The sequence below is a fragment of the Cygnus olor genome, chromosome 5 (assembly GCF_009769625.2).
Source record: "Cygnus olor isolate bCygOlo1 chromosome 5, bCygOlo1.pri.v2, whole genome shotgun sequence".
Taxonomy (NCBI): Eukaryota; Metazoa; Chordata; class Aves; order Anseriformes; family Anatidae; genus Cygnus; species Cygnus olor.
In genome coordinates this window covers 7,121,283-7,146,511 of record NC_049173.1, presented here as the reverse complement: position 1 = coordinate 7,146,511, position 25,229 = coordinate 7,121,283, and the positions used below count along the sequence as shown (strand labels likewise).

General features: G+C 40.0%; 1 protein-coding gene across 2 annotated transcripts in view; it reads left to right on the top strand.

Annotated features, from left to right (window-relative positions):
• KCNH5 (potassium voltage-gated channel subfamily H member 5) overlaps positions 1-25,229 on the top strand; it is a 156,591-nt gene that overhangs the window by 94,089 nt on the left and 37,273 nt on the right. For both annotated transcript variants that reach the window (XM_040558987.1, XM_040558989.1), the window contains exons 8-9: positions 9,803-10,002; positions 21,567-21,819. In XM_040558987.1, coding sequence (XP_040414921.1) covers positions 9,803-10,002; positions 21,567-21,819 — 453 coding nt within the window. The remainder of the gene's footprint in view (positions 1-9,802; positions 10,003-21,566; positions 21,820-25,229) is intronic.

The window sequence follows — 25,229 nt, the reverse complement described above, 5'->3', positions numbered from 1 at the left end:
AATGTGCTTGATGTAGTGTTTAGACAGCTTTTGCTTTGTCTGAGAACAGACCTGTCTGTGACCTTTGGAGTGCTGATGTCCACTTCTGCATATACATTGCTGTCTGGCTTTGTGTTCCACCGATGGAAAATAGAAAAATATGTTTAGGGTATTGCCTGCCATTTTACCATGCTGTTATTCTTCAGTGGAACTGTTTGTGGTAGTGGCAAAGGGCAATGTAGACTGTAAAAGGGGAAAATGTGCTCATTTTTGCAGCTAGGCTTCACTGGGCTATTGACTGCTTTCCAACCAGCAGAAAGGCCCTGAAGAAGCTGTTGGGCCCAGGGACAGTTCAGCATCTGCCACAGCTAGATCAATACTGCAGTAAAGGACAGGCTCCCAAAGTGGATAATCAAAGCATAGCAAAGAGACTTCACGGTTAAAGCCTGCTAATGTTAGTGTGAATTTTTTGGATGGAACCAGAATGATTCCAGCAAATCTGGAGTGGAGCTGAGGCCTAGCCCTGCTCCGCGGCCTATGCAGGCATGGCCTTAGTGGAAGCAAGGAGCAGGTGTCACATCAGTCTTCGGAACAAATGTTTTGATAAAGTGGAAACCTACAGGAGAGAGGGTTTGGCCTTGGCCCTGATAGGCAGCAGTGGGCTAGGAGCTCAGGGTTTGCATTTTGTGGAAAATATTACATTGCTCCCCAGGGACGTAGTCACAGCACCAAGCCTGTCAGAGTTTAAGAAGTGTTTGGGCTGTGCTCTTAGTCATATGGTCTGAATTTTTGGGTAGACCTGTGCAGTGCCAGGAGAAGGGATCCTTATGGGTCCCTTCCAACTCGGGATATTCTATGATTCTATGATATGATAAGTTTTTGGGAGGGGGTGACGAAGGTAGTGAATGCTCCATTTTGTCTTATGGTCTTAATACATTTTTTGCATCAAAATGGAATTTTCTTCCATTGTTCAGATTCCAAAGGTTTCAAATCAAAAAGACAGGAGGAAAAATGTTTTGATATGTTATTTTAGCATTGTAAAACCTGAAGGTGAATTATTTAAACTTCTTTGTGAATTTCTTTTTTTCTTCCCTCTTGCTTTTTTGAGGGAAGGCACATTTAATTTGAGACAGACTTTCAGCATCACCATAGAAGATGTTGGATACAAAATTTTGCTCATTTCTGTGCAGGAGGGAAAATTTGAGGGAAGGAGTCTTTGCAGATGACTTGCACAAGTGAGAAACATAATTTGGTTCAATTAAGCCAGTTTTGTGGTCATTTTGCAGAGCAGAATTATTCTGAAAATAATGGGATGTAAGCGTCATCTCCAAATTGGAGGCTTTTAATATTAACGGTATTAAGTGCTTTATTTTGTTCCTTCTAAAAATACCATATAATTACATACAGAATCTATCCTCACAGAGTTCAGATTGATGAATTAAAATACAGAAAGAGGGAACTGCCACATAGAAGCAGCACTGCTTTACCTGAACTCTGTCTCATTAGTGTTTTCAGGTAGATATTGTGTAAGCGATACTCTTGTTATGCTAACAGCTGTGTTTTCCTTACCTCTCAAGGCTGTGCATGGTCTGTGTTTTATAGCTGAGATCATTTGTCTAATTGTTCCAAACCCATTCTTATTAATTGTGTTGAGATAAAATTGAACATCTAATTAAATGAATAAACAAAGTTAGATTTGGGAGAAGTAGAAAGAAAGAGCAAATTAGAAGACTGAAAGGAAAATTAACAGCTGCAGAAAGTCTGAGCCCATTCATATCGTGCGTTCACCTTACTTTTGAATACAGTTGTACCTGTGCATACATATATGTGGATACATATTTGTACATGTGGATATGTATTTGTCTTTGTGAGTCTAATATACATCGTGTCTATACAGTACAATTTTTTTTACACTGACACGTGGGGGGGAAAAAAAAAGAGCCTGGGAGGAAAGAGCTAGAAACATCTTCCAGCACAGTCCAATACTTTGAAGGTGTGTTTACAAATTTCCTATTATATTTTAACAAGACAGGCAATTTAGGTGGTGTTCCTCAGTGCACAAGTGATGTTCTGGCATCGTGCCTCCGGCAATATTGCTATCCTGAGTTCATCTTAATGTGACAAGAACTTGGTGTCCCACTAAAAAATTCCCTTAAAAATGTTAAAGAAAGGAATAAAAAAAAGCAAGAAAAAAAAAAGGCCCAATCTAGCAACAAGCTGTCAGTTTGTTTCAGATGCTAATACTGACAGCTGCCTACTTTACTCAGAGAACTTTTTTTCTCGAAATGATCATTTCTGAGGTGCTGTTGGTCCCCATGCTTCCATGCAGTAGTGTGGGAGACTGTGTGTATCTTATGCTTGTTCCTGGTGACAGATCTGACACAGCGAGGCAGGCAGAGGAGGGCACATGGGATGGTTTTGATCCACAGGTGTCAGTGCAGGCTAGTACTAACACTAAGGACCAATCACTCTGGAAAAGAAGCTTCTTTCTTTCTTTGATGGAGAAAGGAATGAGAAAAATTGCTGTGATGGGTAGGTGATTGTTTGACAGACACAAATGAGGTTTTTTTTTTGGAAATACTGGAGGGATTTGCATGGAAGTGAGGCAATGTTAATAATATTCGATATAAAGAAAATGATAAATAAGGAAGGGGGCAAAGTGCTGGAGGCATAGAGTGCTAGCATTCATGGTGAACATAATTCTCATGAATTTGGTCATCATCTTCCTCTCTACTTTCCTTCTGCACCTACTGTAATGCCTTTAGGGAAGCAATTGCATTGCAATTAACATTTACCATGGCACAGGACTTTATCCAGTGTGTCAAATGCTAGATGTGTCATGCGTAGGTGATGAATTTCTGGAGAAATAAGAATAGTGAAGTATTAGTATAAGAAATGGTCTGGTTCGTTTTAGTAATTCTTCTCTGTATTTATGTCATACTCTTACCATAAATGGAAACTTGTCACAACCTTTGTTTATCACCACCAAAAGCTATGACCCACTAGATGCGACTTCCACTGCATATCAAATATGTAGAAAAGGCTTAACTCTCGGCCTCTTACACTAGAGCTCTCAAGGAAGAATCTTCCACAATTAAGGCCCCTTCACTACAAGACATGGATTTTTCAGGTGATGTGAAGTTTTTCCACTCAGTTAACAAAGGGTAATGCTGTTTGCCCTGTTGCCTGTTGCAGTGTAACCACCCACAGCTGTTTTTCAGGCTGTGCCTGCCCATGTGGCACTTACCACCCTTGAATAATACAATGAGGGAGCAGCAGACCCAAGACATACAACACTTTCCAGATGAAAGAAAATGCAGGAAATTGTGTATAAATGCCAAGAGAAGACCACTGAACCCGTGCAAGGCTGTATGTCTGATGTCCAGCACAAAGTGGTCTAATAGCATGGGGTAGCTGTGGTAGGGGATGCTGAGCAGGGAAGATGTTGTCTGTGAGCTGTGACTTCAAGCTGGTTAGGCATCTGCATCATCATACCCCGGCAGCTCTTGGCCTCTTATCCTCAGGAGTTTTTTCTCTTTGCTGCCAGGTAACATTAGCCAGCTTCTGCTAATGTCCATCGCTTCCTCAGGGCTGGAAGATGAACATACTGATAGCTATGGACAATGGTAGCCTTCATTTAAGACTCAGTAAAAGCATGGTACTGTGTTTTGTACCAATTTGGCCAGTCTTAGATTGTAACTGGGTGCCAAATTATAACTCATCACATTTGCATGGTGAAGAGGCATCGGAGCTCTAAAGTAAATATTTTCCTTTTTCTAAGTGCTCTTATAAACAAAAATGCTCCCAGTTCCACCATTTAAAAATTCGTGACTGTACAAGTGCAGTTGAAATCCCTTATTTTTATACGGATTTATGCGTAAAGTATGCAGAATGCATAACTGCATCCAAAACAGCTGTTCCACTCTGCTGTGCAAACAGTGTCCCCTATAAAGGGAAGAACAGCAAGTATCAGTTCCTATAGTTTACTACTGATGATCCTTGTAATTACATAATTATTTAATTTCTGTCAAACAACTATCACATCAGTGTGAACAGGGATTTTACAGATCTATCATTATTATCATTATCCTCTTAGTTTAGAGTTCGCATGACTACAGTATCAGGAAGATGTTGAGTTGGAAAAACAGGGGTGAACATCACCTGGCCCTGCAGAGGAGCTGTGCATCTTCTGTAACGGCAGCGAGGGCTAGAGGTATGTTCGAGGGCCACCACCTCCCTGCATTGGCAATGTGGAACATACATCTGGATGCAGGCACTGTCTGTAGAGCATATAGGCTATAGGGCTGATGGATTCAGGCTAGTGCAGTAATTAAGGTGTTACTGGAGGTGACAATGCTTTGGTGGGGCTTATGAGAGGATAAATGTATTGGATTATGTGGCATGAGAAATTGCAATGATATGGCTACAGGTGTAATAGGAGGAAAGATTTATTTATTTATTTATTTACTTTGGACTAAGTTATTTTGGGAATAAAATTTGAAAGACAGTGTGCTCTGCTGTTGATGTCTCTTCCCTGTAAAGCAGAAGCAATTGCATTTAGGACACTGATTGAACACTGCTGTAAAACTGGCATCAGCACGGCAGGCATGGGGGAGTGTATTTTAACAGCATAATTTTTGTAAGGGCCAAGGATACAAAATCAACTTTGGCCTTTTGCAGACTGGAGGAACCATGGGGCTGTGTCGGTGACTTCACTGCCAGAACTGGCTGGCAGGAGCATTGACACGGGGTGGAGGTGGAGGGCTGGGTCTTCAGGACAGGATGGGGCAGGCATACAAAAACTGCCATAAGATGGCGGGACTGGTGGGAGAGGGGGCTTAGAGGGACTTTTCTTCTCCATGTAACAAACTTCGTTGAATAATGCTGATGGATTTAAAGAAGGTGTTTGTGGTAGCAGAGGCAGGCTCAGCTGGGAGATAGACACTGCACTGTGCTGCCAAGTGTTGCATCGAATAGCACCTGCAGCCATCTTGCAGTATGATCCAATGCGTGAAGGTGACATGGAAAAGTATAACAGAAAACTGCTCAGACTTAAAATAAATCACACATTTGCATTTTGAGCTTATATCTAATTTTATCTTCTATCTACATAGCTGGGTTTATATCTAATTTCTCTATTGAAAGATGTAGCTTGAAGAACATTAATCAAATATTATTACATGCATGCCTAATTCCAAAAATTTGTTGAAGAAGGTGCAGGTAGCCTCAGCATGCAAAAATAAGTATCTGTATTTTTCCGGGATCAAGGCCTCATCTTCTTCTTTACAATTAGTTTAAAGGTATATTGCGTATGCTTAGATTAAATAATACTCTAGCATGGAGCAGACTGTAGGGAAAATTAGATCTCTCAATCAAGCCTTCAGTTCCTAAAGGCAGATGTCCCTATTTGGACCTATTTAGCATGCAGTCAGGATAATATGAGATCTGAAATGCTTTGGGATAATTTAGGTAACTCTGAGTCTTTTTAAAGAAAATTCCTTGTTTTTAAACAGGCCTAAGGGTTTATTTAAATAATTCAAAATATTTTATGCTAAATCGTTCAAAAATATTTTATGTATGTACAAATACGGTATACCAACACACATTTTAGATATAAAAATATATACCACTTAGATCCTTGTATTTGATTTAGGGGAGTTTTTATTTTAAACACTGAAGAGTAAAAAATAGAAATTAAAATAGCAGTTGAACCAGTTTTGGGACAGAGAAGAAATATTTCTACATCATTATTTTAAATTGATCACCATGAAATCTAGTGAAGAATGAGATTTACACACACAGGACAATTAGGTGAGCGCTGCATGACTGTAGGAAACAGAAAAATTCTGGAGATGTGCGATTCATTAAGTAGAAGATGAATAAATGTAGTCTGACCTAACCAGTCATCTCAAGAAATTGGGTAAAGTAATTTCCCCTTCAGCCTGTGTAGCATCATTTTCCTTGTTTCCCCTGAGCTTCTTGTAAAAGGAGAGACTAAATTAAAACTATTGAGGTATGTGTATACTTCTAGAGATTTCTTTACAGATTGTTTAAATCCTCTTGCCATCAAAAGAGGCACAGTATTTTCATAATCTTCAAAACCTTTTGTAAATGATCTTTACTGTAAGTTCCCCCCTCCAAAAGTAATTAAAATCCAGCAAAAAGAGAAAGGCCCTCGGTAGTGCTCCTCTGCCTTTGTTTTTGAAAGGTGAGGGGTGAGGTTCACACCTGGCACTGCGGCGTTTGCCTCCAAGGGTGCTTGGAGAAATCTTCGTTAATTACAGGTGCTGAGGATACCTTAAACCCTCACAGGCTGAGAGGGGAAGGCAACGTTAGCTGCCTGTTAGAGAAGCCCACAGGTGTGCATCTCTGCACAGGGGAATCCATAGGGTGCCAGAGGCCCTGAGGCTTCCCTGAGCGGAGGCATTTCTGCCAGCTGAGGAGCTTGCCCAGCTCATCTCCCTGTTCTGGCCTGTCCCTTTTGTGTTTGCCACTGATGCAACCACCCCAGCCTAAAGAAGTTGGGTGCAGAAGACCAAAGGCAGGTAACTTGTGGTTTTAAGGGGAATTAACCTTGTCCCGTTACACGCTGACAAGCAGGCTTTTCCCTGTAGAGGACAATGCCCCAGCAGGTTTAAAAACACAGTGAAAATGATTTCTTTATCAGCATAAAGTCATTTTGTTGCACACTGAGACCTGCTAAAATATAAATATTAGCTATTTAAATGTCGTGTGTCGTGCCCCCCCTACCCCCCCTTTTTTTTTTAAGGTATCATCTGGGGATGGGGAGCTGCTTTCCAGAGAGAGGTGGATTATTTGTACCAAATTATGAAAAATGTGCTCTCCACCAAAACTATTCAAACTCACTGCAGCGGTGGTCAGTGCTGGCATAGGGAAGCACCATGAGCAAGTAGTCTTTGAGGCACAGCTTCAAAGCTCTGAAGATCTTCATAGGTTCCCCTTACATGTTTGCCACTGCTCTGCCATGCAGTAATCTGTAAGAGAAGTGGGATATTTAGATGAACTCAGCTGTGTGTCTTTACCATTTCCAATAGGAGTTGGTGGAAAGCTTTGATTTCCAACAGAAGGATAATGCCAGTTTTGTCTGTGCAGACTGTGTCGTGTAGGCTTGTGAGTTCTGGCTTAGTGAGGTACTGCGGGGTAATGTTTCCAACAATTTTGTAATCTTGATCCAGTGATTTATTCTATTCTTAATTTCTTGAACAGACATACTCTTTTTAGGTACAACTTTCTAGGGCCCTATATTAAGATGCACAGAGACAGAATTTCTCTTCTGGATGAGTATTTTCTATATATTGTCTCTGCCAATGAGTTGTTTTTTTTTTGTTTGTTTGTAGAGGAGGAAATGTATGCTGGTTGCTTCAGAACAAGCTGTTTTTGCCATGGCATTCTTAGCTGTTTCCAACCTGGCAAGTGTCAGAGTTGAATCTCTTTGTTTCCCCAGTGTGATAGGCCACTATGTCACGTTTTCGGTCAGCCCCTGTGTTCTGTGTAGGTTTGCATGTCCAGTTGGGTTGTGTGCACAGCAATTGCATATGCAGTCCAGGTGTAGTTACAGGAGTGTGTACATTTTATTCATGCAGAAAGGCAGGGTTGTGGGGCCAGTCCTGACCTCTCTTTACCTTTGTAGTCACGGTTGTTTTCACGTTGCATCTGACATCAGAGGGCAAGAAAGGAGATACTCTGCACTCACACATCTGTTGAGCTGAGTTCAAGATAAATCACCAAGCGTTCTTCAGAAGGGTGAGGGATGTCAGACTTAACAGAAGTGACACTTCATCAACAATGTCTTCCTATGAAGTCCAAAGGAGCAGAGAAAGCTTGGAAAAAAAAAAAAGTCATGTGGCATTCTTCCATCTACACTTTTTATAATCCTTAAGTTTTTATTCTCTATGTGAGTGTTGCTATATATCCAAGTGGGCACAGAGGTACAGAAAACCTTTTAGTGGCTAGCAGATATGAGACAACAATCGGTAAAGCAAAGGGGTTGGGGGGGGTGGAGGACCAAACCCTTGCAAAGAGCTTTATTTTGGTCATCACATAGAGTATTAATCTGCTGTGCTTTCTAAAACTGAAGCCTCATGTTCATCCATACTTCACGCTGTGTGACTTTGTTCAATACAATCTTGTCTGTTGAGATGAAAAAAAACCTTTTGACTTTGATGAAACAATGAACGTTTTATTTCTGATTAACTCGATCGTCTAATTTTTATATTGACATGGTAAAAAGCACAGTGAGAAATGGAAGTACAATTTTTCTATTAGATAGGTTTTAGGAAAGCACCATGTTTCTTTAAAAATGTCACCTCTTAAATAGGGGTGATAAACAATAGTAAATGAGTATGAAACAAAGTGAGTTTTCTGGAACGAGGCAGAAATGTGTAGAGGGAAGACATTATGCGCTGAGAGAAAGAAGGCATTTTTCCTTTCACAGAGGGTTATTTCTTGCCATTTGTAGGCTGTGGTTGTTTTTTAAAAAAGCAATATGAAAATGCATAGCTGCACTCTACTATACAGTACCTCTGAGCAAGGATTATTAAAAATGACAGGCATACTTCTTTGTATTTGATAACGTCAAGAGCAGAAATAAAGTGCCATGCATTGGCATTTTGAGAAATCAGAATAATTCTCTTTTTTGCAAAACCTGTATTACCTAATGGAAGAATGTCATTTTGGGCTTTCTTGCAAGGGTAATTATATTGTGACTCAAAAAGAAACTTTAAACCTGCTTGGTTTTAAGAATGTCTTTCAATTCACCACTATACAAGCAAAGGTGTACGTTTAAGTTTTTGCTTGAATGCTTTGTCAAATTTAGGTTTCAGAAATTAACCATTCTACATCAAACAGTGTTTCAGTGCATCACACTTGTAATGAGATACAGAGTACGATGCCTTATCAGTTGGAAAGGCTTACTCAAAACGTGTGGTTTTCTTGAATATGGCATGTCATTCTTTGGTGTTGCACAGCTCGGCTGGCTGAGCTTGACAGTTACGGTGGCACAGCTGGAAAAGGGAGAATCAAACCAGAAGAGGCAGTGCCAGGAGTGGGTTTGAAGTACTGGTTCCTACTTTACTGTGTCCTCCTCCTGCCTTAGTGGCAGTGAGGTACACATGCGACTTCCCATTGTTTGCTAATCTCATTTTTCTCCTTTTGAAATAATTATTTTCTGACATCTGGAGTTGACATGACATACCCAAGTCATCTGCTTGGGGCTGGCTGTAAAATTGGACTATGAAGTGCAACTCTGAGTCTGTCTTGTGTACCCCTCGGCTATTGACAGAGGGCCTGTTTCTATAAGTATCCCATTGCAAGGCTTCCCAGGTTCCTTCCTCCTCCATTTCATTTCTTTTTTTTTTGGAACTGAGGCCACTCCACACGTGGCATGTGCTAGCTGATCTCACATGAGAGCCACGTTGATTAGATGATGCCATCAAGGTTATTGGCAGGCTTCAGCTACACTTCAAAATCAGTTTGGATTAGTACAGGGTGTAGAGTTAAAATGTGCTAGCTGTTTTTGAATAACTCCTTTTGTCGACATTTTGTTTGTGATTGATTTTGTAAGTTAACACGCTTTGACTGGCTATATGAGTTCTATGGGTAGGTTCAATAAATAACTCTGTATGTGTACACATGTGAGACCGTGTCCATAAACTGAAATCTTCAGTTTACACCTTCACTCCTACACATTTATATTAATTTGTAACCATGCATCAATTTATTTGAAATTATTCTTTAATTATGAATAGCATTTTCCTGGAGCATGCATATTTATTTTTAATTATCTTTGTGTTTTTTTTTTCAGCTCTTCTTTATGCAACTATTTTTGGAAATGTCACAACCATTTTCCAGCAGATGTATGCCAACACCAACCGATACCATGAGATGCTTAACAATGTGAGAGATTTCCTGAAATTATATCAAGTCCCAAAAGGCCTTAGTGAAAGAGTCATGGATTATATTGTCTCAACCTGGTCCATGTCTAAAGGAATTGACACAGAGAAGGTATGAGTGCATGAGGTAACAATTTGGATAGCAAGAGTTTGTGTCCATTGTATACTTCCTTAGAAACAGAACTGTATAACAGCATATAACTTACTAACAAAGTCTTAACTGCATGCTACTCCATTATTGTGGTTGTCATTGAATCAAAAAATGGATGTTTTAAGAAAAGTTGTGCTGTTTTGGAAATATGCCTTTATTTTTCATTATGGTAAATGTTTTCTGTCTTCTAGTTTGACTTTACCAAAATACTAAACAATTTTAATGTACTTAACTATTGAAATCAACAGGAAATTGGTCTTCAAATTAGTCTGAGGACATAATTTAATGTCAAACCTACATCAGTATTATTCTGAAAAGTACTGGTATCTGTGAGTTGCAATGAAATGTTTGATTGGCTTGGACCTGTTGCTGATGCCCAGGACATCGTCATCAACCTAATTAGTATAGGATTTAATGGCAGTAGTGATTGATCTTCTTGAGCTGAAATCTCTCACCTAGAACTTAAGGCCTTTGGTAGGGAGATACTAAAAACGTGTTACTGCTGACATCTGTGCTGGGTCCTACTTGACTTTAGCCTTCAGAAAGGACTGGTCATTTAGGTGTCATCAAAAGTCAAGTAAAGGAAAAGGTTGTCTTCAGAGTGATTCATCCATTCTGTTCCAGGACAGACCTAGTGAATTGTCCTCAGGGCCTCTGTCTCCAAGACGTGTGTAGTGGAGTATGTCTAGCCTTGGACTGGATATTTTAGAGAGGTGAAGTCAGATGGGAGGGTTTCCACCTGCAATACCTTGAATGTAGGTAAGATATGACAGTTCTAAGTCTAGCTTTTTGTTCAGTGGAGATTGGGGATCCTCCTTTGACTTCCATGGAGCTGATACACATCAGCCGAAAGTAGGCATTCATGCTCCAGTTTCCATGAAGATTTAACATCTGAGAACTTACAAGGCAATATTCCGAGGGAGGGCAAGGAAGTGTCATAGCACATTAATGTCCTAAAATGAATAGTGTTCACAGAGCTTTGAAGTTCTTGCTTTGGCGAATCTCTTGTATAATGTGGGATGATGATGCAGCTTGTTTGGATATGCCAAGATAAGTTGCTACACTGACAAATTTAGTCTTACATCATACTGATGCAACGACAGTTATCATACTCATTTTCTGCAATGAAATTCAGTTTACCATTGCAAATATAAAAATGTTAAGCAACACAGATTTTGATTTCTTTGGTTCTTGTACTTCAGTGTACCACATTCTTTAATATGTTAATTTCTTATACACTAATACCCTAACTTCCAAATGCTGATTCATACAATGTTAACAGTGAGCTTTTCTATTTTAAACTACTGTAAATGCATTCAGCCTTTTTGTGTAAACTCAAAAACGTGAAAATTCAACTCTCATTTGCATTTATCTCCTTGCAGTTGAGCCAGTATACTGTATTATTCTGCTACAGTTTCATTAGATTTTAATGATGCTTTGCAGTTAATGAGGAAAACCTATGCTTTAATTACTGAAATTTCCTTCCATAGTTTCCGCATGTCCGGTTTTATAGATTATAAAAATGCAGTTAGAGCCATAATCTTCAGCTTGTGGTAAGCAGTGTTCTCTGGTCTGTAAGATAGTAATGGCTGCTTAGCTAGATAATTAATATGGCTGTAAAATCTGTGACTTAGGTTTTTAACAATTTTCCCTTGGTAAAGACTTGCCTAAGCTTAGGCGTGGATCCAAAACCTATTTATAACAGTGGAAGGATTTCAGGAACTTCTGCATCTGGACATCAATAGTTGCATCTAATCGAACTTCCCAGAAAAGCCATGTTACAGAAGAACAGAGACAAGATAAACGTAAGAACTTGAGCACCGGTTTGAATATGTTGGTATTTTGTATCCCCTACAGCCTGCAAGTCTGCAAAAGCAACAGCACCAGCAGCCTTTAGTGCCCGCACTGAGCATCCCCAAGTCTGTACAAGTGTAGCAGTTTGCTTTTGACTTCAGAACATTAGTCAAAGTGAGGATTTGTTTTAGGGTAAGGGTAGAAAGAAGGCTGTTAAGTAATAGGGCAGCTTTCCTATGTTTATCTCCACTCAGGACAGTGTTGTGATGTGCTTCACCAAAACAAATTAGAAAATGTTGTAAATCCTAGCTGAGAAATGATGGGAACATTGATACAATTCCAGAGACTAGTCATGTAGAGTGGATCCTTCCTCTCGCATTAGTTCCTTCATTAGCCCTTCAAGCCTGTTGCAAAGCCCTCTGCATTTAAGTTGAAACCATCTGTGCAATCCCTAGAGCAGCAAAAGGGGATGGGAGCACACTATAGGGACCCCCAGGGTACACAGGCGTAGAGTCAGATTTATTCCCATAGACACAGTGGGGCTAGCAGGACTACACTTTACCTGCAGCTCAGCTGCAGACAGTGCTTCAGTGTATGTTGGAAAAGCGGATTACTGCCCCAAGGTCTTGAGTAGCTTCTCTGCACTGCTTTGTCTGACAGCCTGGACACGACCTTAGGGGCTCCTTCCAGTCTGGATTTCAAAGCTCCAATAATGAGATTCTGACCTGTCTGTGTCTGGATATTTTTGCATCAAATGATTTCCCATTCTCCTTAATTTTTACGAACCTTTCAATAAGCTTCGTATTACGCTGCAAAACATGTGTGCTCATGACACATTGTAATTAGTGAGGAATTTCTAAACTTTTCAGCTTCTATCAGACAGCTCAGACAGTTTCCACCATCAATGGATGTTTTTCAACCTAACATACATTATTACATCCTAAATTGTTCCAAATACATCTGCGTTGTCACAATGGAAGGTGTTTTGCAACATCATTTGCCACAAATTTATAACACATTTCATTCAGTCACTCAGCATGTTGAAATGGCTTTGTTTTGAAATCCAAATTCAAAGGACAAGAAGATTAACGTACGCAAGAATGAAATTTCTTGTACGAGTGTTACAGTAGGTTCCTATGGTGATGAACCATCCTAGCAATTTGAAGGACTAAAAATAGATACATGTATGTGTTTCTTTGATAACTAAAGATTTTAAATTCATATGCTTGAAATTAAAATATAGTTCATAACTTAATTGGAATTACTACCATTTAACGTGTGTAGATTTCTTGCGTCAGAACTCAAATATCTATCTTTGAACGACACATTCAGTGTGTAGTCCCAAAGACGATCTTGGCTAAAACCAGGAAGGATGAATCCTTTATCAGATATGCACTGAAGGCAAAGCAGAAGTTACACATGGAGAAAGTTTAATGAGGATCTAGTCCTTGCTGCTCATGAGAACAGGCTGTCCCAAACAGAACTTTGTTTTAAAGCCCCCGTTGGTTGTCATTACGTGGAAGAGGTCTTGTTCTCCCACACTGGGGCAACGGTGCCTTAAGCATAGGCTTCCCTGTTCCTCTTGGGAATAGCTCATCTTCAAATCCCATCTTCAAACCACAGCACTTCAGCGTGTCTCTGGGTGTTCACAAATAAGGAATTAACAATGACACTAAAAGCATTAGTGTATTTATTATTATTACTTAAGAGGAAGCAAGTGGCCTATGATCCATAATCTTAAATCACTTAAACATTAGAGCCCTCCTGTGACAGCTGGGATGATGTATGTAGTACATGCACATGGACTCTATCTCCTGGAGTAACAGTGGCTCAGACAAGATGGAGTTTATTTTTATGTTTAATGCTACAGGTTTCAGGGTTATTCATCTAATAATGAGCAGAACTAAGAACATGAGAAAACTAAGATGCCTTTATATACTTAAACAGTATTTATCACACAGCAGAATATGTTTTTTGAGAGAGAGTTATAAAAGGAACCAGTGCATTCTCTGTATATGGCCAATTTTTAGCAGGAAAAAATTCTATACAGTACTAATCTATGAAACACACACTGAATTCAAACCTCTTAAGTTTTTATTGAAATCTACTAGGCAGCAAATCAAAAATTTATAGGTATTAGCTCTTCTGTGAGAAATAGGTCATTATACATGAAAGCAGAACAACCATTAACTTACATGCAGATGTCTCAAGGTCTCATCTAATGATAATGTTCTGAAATGTCAGTAAAACCCAAAGATTTTCCCTTCTTGACCTCCATGCTGTTGTATGGCTTAGGATTTACTCAGAAAGCAATTAAATAAATGTCTGTCATGTTTTAACAGTCAATTTGTTCAGAAAAGCCATAGGTTGAAATAAAAAAAAAAGGTTCTATTTAGTATGAACCTAAGCATCAGTGTCGATTCAAATGAGAGCCAATTCCACATTGAAATGACTGAAATAGAAATCATGGGAAAATAAGTGTTAAAACTATTCATTGCTGGCCCGCTAAGCTTTCATTCAGGAGGGATAGGTTTATGGTAAATAGACGCAGGTTGTAACTTTATTAAACATTTAATCTACATAAGAACAGTGCAGTTTAGTTGTGTTTGCTGTTAATAGGATCTTCAAGAGCTGTAGTAAGAATTAACATTACCCTGAGAAAACTAGTGGAATGAGGCTGCCATTCCTACAGTGCCCCATCACAGAGGTGTCTGTAAGTGCTGGCTGGATTTTCTCCTGGATGACCGGGGTAGAAGGCTTCCAAGCTTCATGGCCAAAGAGAACTTCTACAAAATTAGGTGTGACAGCTACATACAATCCCCTGCTGAAGAGGGAAGGTAAAAACCATTTGGACAAGTATTTTTGTTTCGTTGTAGAGGCGGGGTTGTTGGTCGTTCCTTGCAGATCGGGACGAGGTGAACAAGAAGTCTCCCTTCACCTCACAGAGCTGAGCTAGGACCAGGTACAGTTGCAATCCACAATTCTTTGGAGAGCGGGCTGCAGGAGAGATGGTCAGGGTCTCACTGTTCTTCACACAGGTCCAAGTGCATGGCCTGTGCACCAGTGGGGCTTTCTGTTTCACCTTAATGGATGGTATGGATCATTTACATAGAGCATGCACTGTGCAGAGCCAGGAAAGATTATCCACAATGATCTCTTCCTCTTGGATGTGTTGAGTTTGGGTTGACAGAGATTAAACTATGAACCTCTCATACTTGAGGAAACACCAAGTCTATAAACCATGGCTGTAGAGCAGCTCATGAACTTTTTGCCTGGGGGAAGAAATACCTGCCTGGATGGGTCGGATGTTTTCCTAAGCATGGCCACCAAGGGGATGGAACTGACAGAGGGGCTGTCAGTTCCAGAGACCACATCTTAGGGGAATGACCACATCTAAGGGACTTCCAGACGTCCCTTCCAACCTCAACCGTCCTGTGATTCTGTCTTCTTCTGATCTGTTTTCTTAATACTTTTACCCTTGAATGATATCTTTACATAATGCTGCATGTTAAAAAATTAAGCCACTGTCAGCAGAAGCATGAAATAAAACCCATTGATCAGCTCCGTTCTTCCAAGGGTGACCTTTGTGCCAAAAGTTGTCAATCCAAACAATCTTGAAGATCTTGAGAGATGCTTTGATGTAAGCCATATTCTTTTTGATGTTTATTTTGCTTTCTGTTACCCAAAAAGCACATTTGTAATGATAAAGCCCTTTAGTCTGCTATCCTTTGCCCCATCAGAAGGTCATGTAACTATTGTGTTACAGCAAAACTGAACACAATAAAATCCTTAACTGTTCTGAAACTTAGACAACCTGGGATCTGCTACTGTGTCATCAATGGATGTTTTTAGTGTGCTTCTTGCTACATTTCTCAGTGCATTATACAACAGGTACTGTCTTGGTGAACCAGTTGAATTCTTAAAGCACATTGTGCTGCTTCTCATCCTTCCATGTTTTTTCAGACCTTTAGTCAGACTCCATCTGTGTTGACAATATTGAATTTAACATGATCTAGAGCAGTTTCTAGGACTTTTTGAATGTCTCTAACTTCTTACTCAGTTAAAATGTGGTTAATTTTATTCCTGTAGTACTAAATCTAAGCATTTTGATCACTGGTTCAGGTCATGTATCATCAATAAGAAAAACAAGTGGACCTTACTAGGCTTGATTTTCAGATCTGAGCAGTTAAATCCAAGTGACCTTGGATGTTAGGCAGTGCATTTAAAATGGAACACACCATTGCTGCTTAGATTCAATTCTTAGTGCCAAGATATTCAATGATGTATTAAAGATTACCCCAATGCATGCAGGGTTAATAACTGCTCAGTTGCATACATCACCTTTGATCTACTTCCAAAATTATCTGATCATTACAGGAAAATGTTCTGTGATTTGCTCATCAGCTGTTTTCTTACCTTTGTCTCTTTGGCTCCAGTTCAGTGCCAAATGTAACACTTTTAGCCATGTCTGCAAAAGAATTCAATGCTCAAATGAGCCAAAACCTTCTAAAAATCTGAATAATTCGTTCAGGTGCCTAGAAAATAGTGCTTTTTTTTTCTTTCTTTTTTTTTTCTTTCTTAAAGATCTGACCTTGATTATAAGTGCTGAATATGTCTGAGAACCCAGAATGGCCTTTCTCCACAAAATAAAAAGAGAGATCTGTGGAATATATAGCAGGTTAGAAGTCAGAAGAGTTTATTATTGAAGTTGACATTGCGAAATGTCTCCAATACTTGCTACTGTTACTCATTTAAGAAATGGTCCTTGTTATTCTTCTGCTAAGACTGCCTAAGCTCTTCATTTGAACATCAGTCAATATATCCCCTAGCTACAACCCCGAGAAAGTGAGAATTTTGTGTGCTGAAAGAGAATTGCAAATAGATATCATTCATGATTCACTGGCCTCTGTCCTCTTTGTTAACAAGTCTTAACAGATTCTGTAATATTTGTTTAAGCCATCCCGTAGTGTTTTCTAGCTGGGGAAGGTTTAAAAAAAATACTTAAACCCTTCTTAAAATCTATTATTTGGACACATTCTTAATCTGTACAGTTTTTGTTTCGATTCATTTGCTTTTCTTTGAGTTCTTCATAAGCTCTGCTCCCTGTAGAGTTCTTTGAACTGTTCAAGGGGCTTATCTTAAACTGCCTGAGCATGCTGAGGAAATGGATGGGAGAGGAAAAAAATCAGATTGAACTTCCTTTGGAATTTTAACACCCCACCCCCTTCCAGATCTTAAGTAGAAAAGATAGTGAGACATTTTGTGCCAATTCCTGTGTCTTCCAGAGCTGGTTACTGCTTTTCCCCATCTCTTGCATCAACCACAAGCTTTTCACTCACCACCAGCATTTTACAAACTCTGTAGGGTGTTCTGGAGATGATGCCAGTGCTGAATCTCTGCACTGAGTCCCCTTGTGCTGGGGTTTGTATCAACTGGGTGCCAGGCAGGAGAGTGCTGGTGGCAAAGCCCAGCAGTTGTTTTATACTGACTTCGAGGAGGCTTGATTTTCTACACAGATAAGGGATGTAATAAGTGTTATTCTGTGCTTTGCTTTCTCTTCTCTCAGCTTTATAATGGTTCAGATCTTTGTGGATACATGTGCACTGTTCACATGTGGCATGAAGCCTGGCTTCTTTTCAGTTAGAAATACATGCAGCTTATGCAGACAGAGAAGGTTTTCCTCTGGGGAGGCTTCAGCTTTCTCCTCTGATTTTGCTTCAAAACATAGCAGGTTCTGTTCTTTTATGATGGTTGGATGCATATGGGAAAGCTGACTGCAAAGTCTGTGGCTACAGATTTATTATGGAGCAATTTCTGTAGCAGCACAAGCATCTGGTCCCTGCAGGCAGCCTGCTCCAAGTCGTGTGCTCCAAAACCATCAGTTAGTAAAAGCATTGCAGTCAGCAACCTTCGTATCCTTCCTTACTTATAAACTACAGCTTTCACTGAGAAAGGTCTTGAAACCTCTAAGGAAATTTTCTCTTCAGAAACTTGTCTTGGTGGTTTTTTGATATGCTGCTGAAAGAATACACAGACTTGAGCAAATGTCCCAGATGAACTTTCCCTCTGCTAACATAAATGCCAGAGACATTTCCCTAATAGTGAAACGATCAACTGGGCATTACAGTTTATCTTCTCCCTTAAACTGAATTTTTCTTTACACCCATGTGTTGCATTTGTTTCACCATATAGACTCACCTACAACCAAGTTGCTACTAGTTTGTGTCTTTTTAGCTGCATGCTGACTTAAAAATGCTGAGATTTTAGTAAGCATTTCACAAGGGGAATGTCTAATTCTTGTGTTACCAATAAAGGATCATTTTCAGAAGAATGTTTATCTGAAATTGAGGTGCTCATTTTATCATTTTCTGCTCTTAGGATCTTTGGAATGTTTATCATTAGCTTCCAAATGCTTGTGTGTGATCCTATATCACATTATGTCTTTTATGGAAGCAAGAAAATTACTCCTAATCTGTGTCACCCACGATCCCTTTTTACAGTATAGCTAATAGTCATATCAGAGAAGCTGATGGTGTCTGTGAGTATTCTCCTGAATTCATGATGTTGGTATTTGTAAACATAAAAAGTAGTGCTGCAAAGTCAGGTTGGAGCTCATGAAGTCCTGTCCTTGGAGCATACAGAAAACACATAACTTAATATTGAGATTGTCTTTCTTTGTCCTGCTCCCCTGCCCCCTGTGTATATCTACATTTGTCTTGATCAGTCAAAGCCCCTTTGCCAAGTCTTTCAATATTAAATATTTCTTTAGTTGTCATCCATTTCATTCTCAGATCTCAGTACTAGCAGAGTAGCAGACAATAGAACTGAAATAAAAACTATTCATCTGTGGCTAACTCTTGGGTCATTTCTCATTTACTGTTGTACTTGTTGATAAGTTATATCTCCATACAGTAATATGTCATTAGGAGAATCACTTCATCATGACATCAGTGAATTCCTGAAGTATGCTAAGACTGGCTTTTTCTGTGCAATGGATTTTTTTTTTCTGACTCTTCCTTTTACAAGATGTGATGATGAATACGTTTGCTGTAGCTACAAAAAGAGTAATGCTTTGAGTGCTCACTTCTAGTTCCCTGTACTTACCTCTGTATTTGTGAGGAAACAGTATGCTACTTCGCATCCAAGTGGCTTTTATTCTTCAGGAACACAGTTAATTTACACTTAAAAAATAAAGGGTCCTGGAACATGTCTGGACTTTACAGTAACATCCTCCGCAACGGTTAATCAATTTTGGATGCATTTAAGAAAATTTTCAACTATTATTCCTGCAGTTTGGAAGCTTAAAAGACAGAATTTGTAAATCAAATACACATATTTTTTCCTAAGAGCAGTGTTTGAGAATTCATGGTTCATGGCCTTGTTAAGTCAAAAGCAGTTACATTAGTGAAAACATTCCTAAAAATGATTTAGGCCCAACAGTAGATAAAAATGTTAAAAATCATCCATCATTATGCCAAAGAAAGCACATTTTTTCATGCAATTATTATTAAGAAGAAAGGTGGCATTTTTATATTTTAAAACAAAGATGAACTTTCTGTTTGATCCAGAAGTATCCAAAATATTTTTTTTATCTGAAAAAACTAAGGTGTCTCCATATTTCTCATGGTAAATGGAATGACTCAGGTAAGTGTAAGCTTGTAAAACTGACATTTGCCCCTAATAATATTATGGAAAAGATGATAAGGGATATGGTCACCAGTGACTCAGACAAGACATTATTACTAATGCAAATAATGGTTTATGGAGAATATGTCTTGTCAGATGTGTTTATTACTAGTTTTTATGATAAAACAGATGTAGGCAGGGTATTTGAACTTATTCTTTATACCATTTGATTACAGAAAAATAGCGTTAAGCAAAATTAACCTAGTCTCTATCAAAGGAAATGTGAACTAATTAGCTGTTAGATCTGGGAAGGTTGTTTTAAGTGAGAAAACCTCATGCTATGGGGAAGTTTCCAAAGAGATACTGTGCTTCACAGTGTTAGATACAGGAAGCATCGTCTCTCTTGTTTATTCAAGATAAGATTTCAAGATAACTTGGCCGGATTCTATAAACAACTGAATGTGGAAAAGATTTCTGGTGTTTGCAAGCCTTTTATCAGAACAATATGATATGGTCCTCTGGCTGTTAGATGAAAAAAAATAAAATCAGTTTAGAAACAGCACGTTTGAAAAGAGAGGGTAGCTCTCCATTGGAACAACTAACCTATATAATTTGAAGGCATTAAATCAAGGCCTACTAGGCTATAATTTTACCAGGTATTCTGGGATTGATATGAAAAGTCTGAGTTGACCCGTAATGCAAGAGGTTAGTGCAGATAGTTGCAGTAACCCCTTCTAGCCTGGGAATCTGTGCATCTATGTGCAAACAGGTACTTGGGTTGTCTATTGATCTATAGAGATAAGAAAGAGACTAAAGGTTATTAATTAAACTAGAAATTGTTTATTATTTTCTCATTCTATGCTTTCAGATCTCTAAGTAATACATTACCATAATATGTTTTATACCTCTTCTGCATTAAACAGAAATGAAAGTCATGGCTTTACTTCTGAGTTAATATGACCATTCGCCTCAAAGCTTATTCAGGGTTATGAGAGTCTCCCTCTACGTGCTATTATTCAGTGGTAGCCAGTGCATTGACCCAATGTCCCTCTCTTCCAGACTGTCTGCAGAGCAAGCTGCCAGATTAATTCCATACAGTAAGAAATTAATCAGTATGATTGATCTACATTCTTCTTTACATGAGTCTTCCAAGCGCTCTTCATCTTATTCCTTTTTCCATTATTTATCTTAGCAAAACTTTACAAGGCTTTATATGTTTCACAGTGAAATTAGCTACCACACAGCGAGGGACATGCGTTCTAGGATTATAAGGACACTAGTGTGTTTAGGTTGGTGTGCAAATATTAAACACTCATTTTACATGTCTAATGAGATCCACAGGTTTTCACTTTCTTTCTTCAGGTGTATTTGTGTTACTGTTTCAATAGGGAAAGCTATTTAAGGTAAGAACTTAATTAAAGGCCTTATTTAATTGATCTGTGGTAAAGACATATTCACCTTCACAGGGCAGTTTTCACTCACCTTTACTTTGCGTTTCGTACGGTTTCCTAGTACTTTCTTTTTACTCTAATCTCAAACTCTTTGGATTTTCTAGTCTGTAAGCCCTCCAGGGCAGGTTACTTATTGTTTGTCTGTACAGTGCTGAAACTAAACCCTACGTGTGTTCGGATACGCGTTGGTAAGTGGTCACCTACATCAGCGCTTCTGAAGACTAGGTTTCCAGATGGGAAATCAAAATCTGGTGGTTTTGATTGTGAGCGGTCTGCCTTTGCATGTCTTCAAGCTTCTTCAGCTCTGAGTGTCCATCCTGTGCTCCTGCAGGGACCGAGCATAGCAGTGGGCGGATGGTCTGGGCACCGAGTCTGGAGGGATACCCACAAAAGGGACACGGTAGTGCCACCTGCAATTCTGGAAAGCAAGTGTGAAAGAATAACAGAATAGTCCCTCTGTTCCACATCACCCTTCCACCTGTTCTCAAAGTGATAGATGGGTAGAAAAATAATACTACCCCATTTCAAGATAAAACTCCCACCAGAAGCTTAAGATCCACCCAGGCGAAACCACCCGTTCACTTATTTCATAAAGCACGCACTGCTGCGGTGTCATGTTCTTAGCTGATTATTTTTCATCTTTCTTTCCTTCAGGTTCTCTCAATTTGCCCAAAGGACATGAGAGCAGATATTTGCGTGCACCTAAACCGGAAAGTTTTTAATGAGCACCCTGCCTTCCGGCTGGCCAGCGACGGCTGCCTGCGAGCCCTGGCTGTGGAGTTTCAGACCATCCATTGTGCCCCGGGGGACCTCATCTATCATGCTGGGGAAAGTGTTGATGCGCTTTGCTTTGTGGTCTCAGGATCCCTAGAAGTCATCCAGGACGACGAGGTGGTGGCTATTTTAGGTACTGTGATCTCTATTGAAATGGTGGTGCTTGGGATATATTAGCCTTCTGCGGAGGTTTGAATATTAACTAGTCTTGCCTAACATCAGCTGGGACTACAGTAGGCTAGTGGTTTTCATAAGATGAGGATGTCACATTTCCAGAGATACCACTCTAGGAGGAAATGCTTCATCTTTTATTCAATTGAGAATGCTCTTTCTGCCTAGTATGGCTCACTGGTTACGGTTCCAGTGTCCCTGAGCAGAAGAGAATGTGAGCTTGACATCTTTTAAATAGTCTGCTAGAAGAAATGCACACTTTTATATCAGTCTCTCGGGAGGATTTCCACATTAACCTTTGCTCTGAGTTTTTCAGTTGTCTGTATTCTAGCCCAGAATACTTGCAAACAGTGTCTTCAAGGAAGCAAAACTGTTGCTTTTAGTGAAGTTGCTCTACAGAAAATAAATGGTTCAATCTGAGTATGTGAAGTGATAGGGATGCACCATTTATTCCAGCCTGAGTCATAAGAAATCTGAGTACTGGGGGAGCTCCAGGTTAATCCCACCACCACCCTGCTGCCGTGTCTGGTTTGCCAGCAGTAGGTGGGAAGGAGCCTCATGCAGACCCCTCACTAACTTGTGTGGGATTGGGAATTGTGTAGCAGATGGTGGGACTGGGTGGTCAGCACCAGTGCTGAGGCAGGAATCATCCTCAAAGGCAAGACAAGATAAATGAAAATGGGTGACTCTCCTTGAAAATCATTCAGAGTCCATCATACCTGTCTATAATAGACCTGTCAATTGTAGAATTCATCTCTGGTTTCACATCAACTATTTGCCTTCTCTTAAACTGGAGGCGAGGCTCTGAAGGCAGACGTGGGTTCTGGCCCTGTCCTAGATGGCCATTCATGTCACTGGACCTCTGTACTACTTCTTCCCTATAAGGGCAAATCCAGAGGGCTCCTTGGGTCCCTCTTGTGCCTCATGAGGACGACTGCTGAGAAATGAGGGTCATGACTGCACTTGGGAATTGTGCCAGCATGCGGGAACAGGGCAGATACGGGGAGTCACTACTGATCGTGGTTCAGTGCTTCGCCTCTTTCCCAGCTGGCAGTGAGAGGGAGGAGAGGAGAAATTAGGACAAGCATGTGGAAGGAGACAGTCTGTACACGTACACCACCCTGGGGAGGGACTGGACTAATGTCCAGGTGTGTATGGGACTGCTGGGGGAGGCTTTCTGAGGGCGTAACTCTAGTGCTCCCAGCTGGAGTGTGTGTACTCACGTTATGCACATCGACACTCTTTCAAGCTACCTTCTGCAGCTTTTAGTACTCTGGAATACATTAAAGTTTTTAACAAAGGAGATTTAATGTAAGAATGAATCTGTTTTCATATTCAGATGAGAAATCATTATGGTGAAAGCTCCTAAATCTGTAATTTCCATAGCAAAATGCTCCTTGTACTTCAGCTCACTGGGCCATTTTGTTTTTATTATTAATCTCAGTGACGAAAGGATCTCTTATGTTTGCTTACAGCTATTTAAAAATAAGAAAAGCTTTAAGAGTAAGTAGCAGCATTTAACCAAATAAATGGTTTTCAGGGTACTACAATGAAACAATAAATATGTAATTAACTAAACTGCAAGACATCACTAAGTGGATTACATGCCAAACCTTATTGTATTTACTAATGAATATTGTATTTGGAATAACAGCGAGAACTTTTTGTTTCTAACTTGTATATACTGTAAACCCAGTACCTATGTTATTCTCCATTTGGCTAGAGAGACCTTTAGCCGTATCTAGTTAAAATGAATTACCAGAAGTGATTTTGATTCTGCCATGGCTGTTGACAGGCGATCCAGGGACTAGGAGAGATGTTCACTGTGTATTACAGGGACTGGCAGAATGTGTAAAGCTGACTTAGAGTGAGATAAACTGCTTCTTTTAGTCATAGGCACACCGAAGAGTTTTCTCATGTTCTGACAGGTTATTTAACAGAATAGTGAACTGAGTAATTATGAGATGTCGTATCCTAAAAATTCACTCATGGAAGGAAATCTCTCTCGGATGTAGTTGCAGAGACATTTATAGTGACAGCTATTGCCCCTGAAATACCAACTGCATATCAGATGGTGGAGAGCATCATTTTCATCAACCTGTTCTGCCCTGAGAAGTTCAAGCACAAGGAAAATGATTCTGCATAAGGTGGAGACCAGGTTTAAAAACTTCTTCCAAACATGAAAACCCATATAGACTACTTCGAATACTCCAAGCAACTACCTTCACACTGTTTTTCCTAGGAAAAGATGACTTATGGGGTTGTACTGCCAGTCTGTCCATCCTCCCCTTCCCCCAGCAGTAATCTGTAGTGGAAATGGGATAAGCGTCATTTGGAACTGGTCCTCATTAACTTCTGCTGTGGGAGCAGGAGGATAGCAGGATACACTGTCTGCCAGCCTTAGCTCCTTGCAGAGTTATCTGTTTCCTAAGCTTGGCATTTTGCAGTTAATATTTTAATAGTTGTTTTCATCCAAGGGTAGTGTTATTTGCATTGCAGAGAGAGAGAGAGAGGGGGGTTTTTTGTCCATGCTTGCCTGTAGAGAGGATTTTTGTTGTGTTCTTAAAAATCAGCAGGAGGGGACACCAAAATGGGTTAAGAGCATGCATCTTCCATCGCTTGCATTCATGCTTCTGTCCAAAGGGCATGGCTTCATCCTCCCTCAGGTCCCAGAGTGAATCGTTCTGTGATGTTTCTGCTCTTTCTTTCTCTGTCTTCCCTTACCACATCTCTCTCCCTTGCAGCCAGAGCAGGTTGGTGCGGCCAGCCTCCCTGCCTGCTGAAATAGTGTCCTCAGGAGCTTGAACATCCCACCCAGCTGCTCTCCATGGGCTACACTGGGGAGAAAAACATCCTTTTGCATAGTATCAGTTTTGCTGGATCAAAGGCCTTGGCATTTATTGTGCTTGAAAACAGGCGAAACCCAGTGACTGACAGGGCAACTTGCCACGCCATGACGTTTTTGTTCTCCCCTGGTTTGGTTTTGTTCTCATTTGTGTGTTATTAAATGCACATCTGCTGCAGTAATCAGCATTACAGAAATCGGTAAAGTAAGAGAATGAATCCAATTGAGCCTAGAGAGCTGCAGTTTATAGGACTCATTAATGAAGGTACCCAGCTGCCCCATTATGTTCCCCTCATTAGGTGTCTTCATTTCTTGGGGACAACCTCCCCCCTTTCACAGGTGCCAACTCTAGCATACCACGCAGTGCTCTCAGAGTTGGTGTGAAGGGAAAAACAAGATCTGGTCATTTTAATGTAGCTCATATGTAGTTGCCATGATAATGGAGAAGGGCAAACTGTCTTCTCTCTAATTATCAAAACTTTCTTAGGCAGGGAGGTGACCCTCGGAAGGCACATCAGTAATTTTCC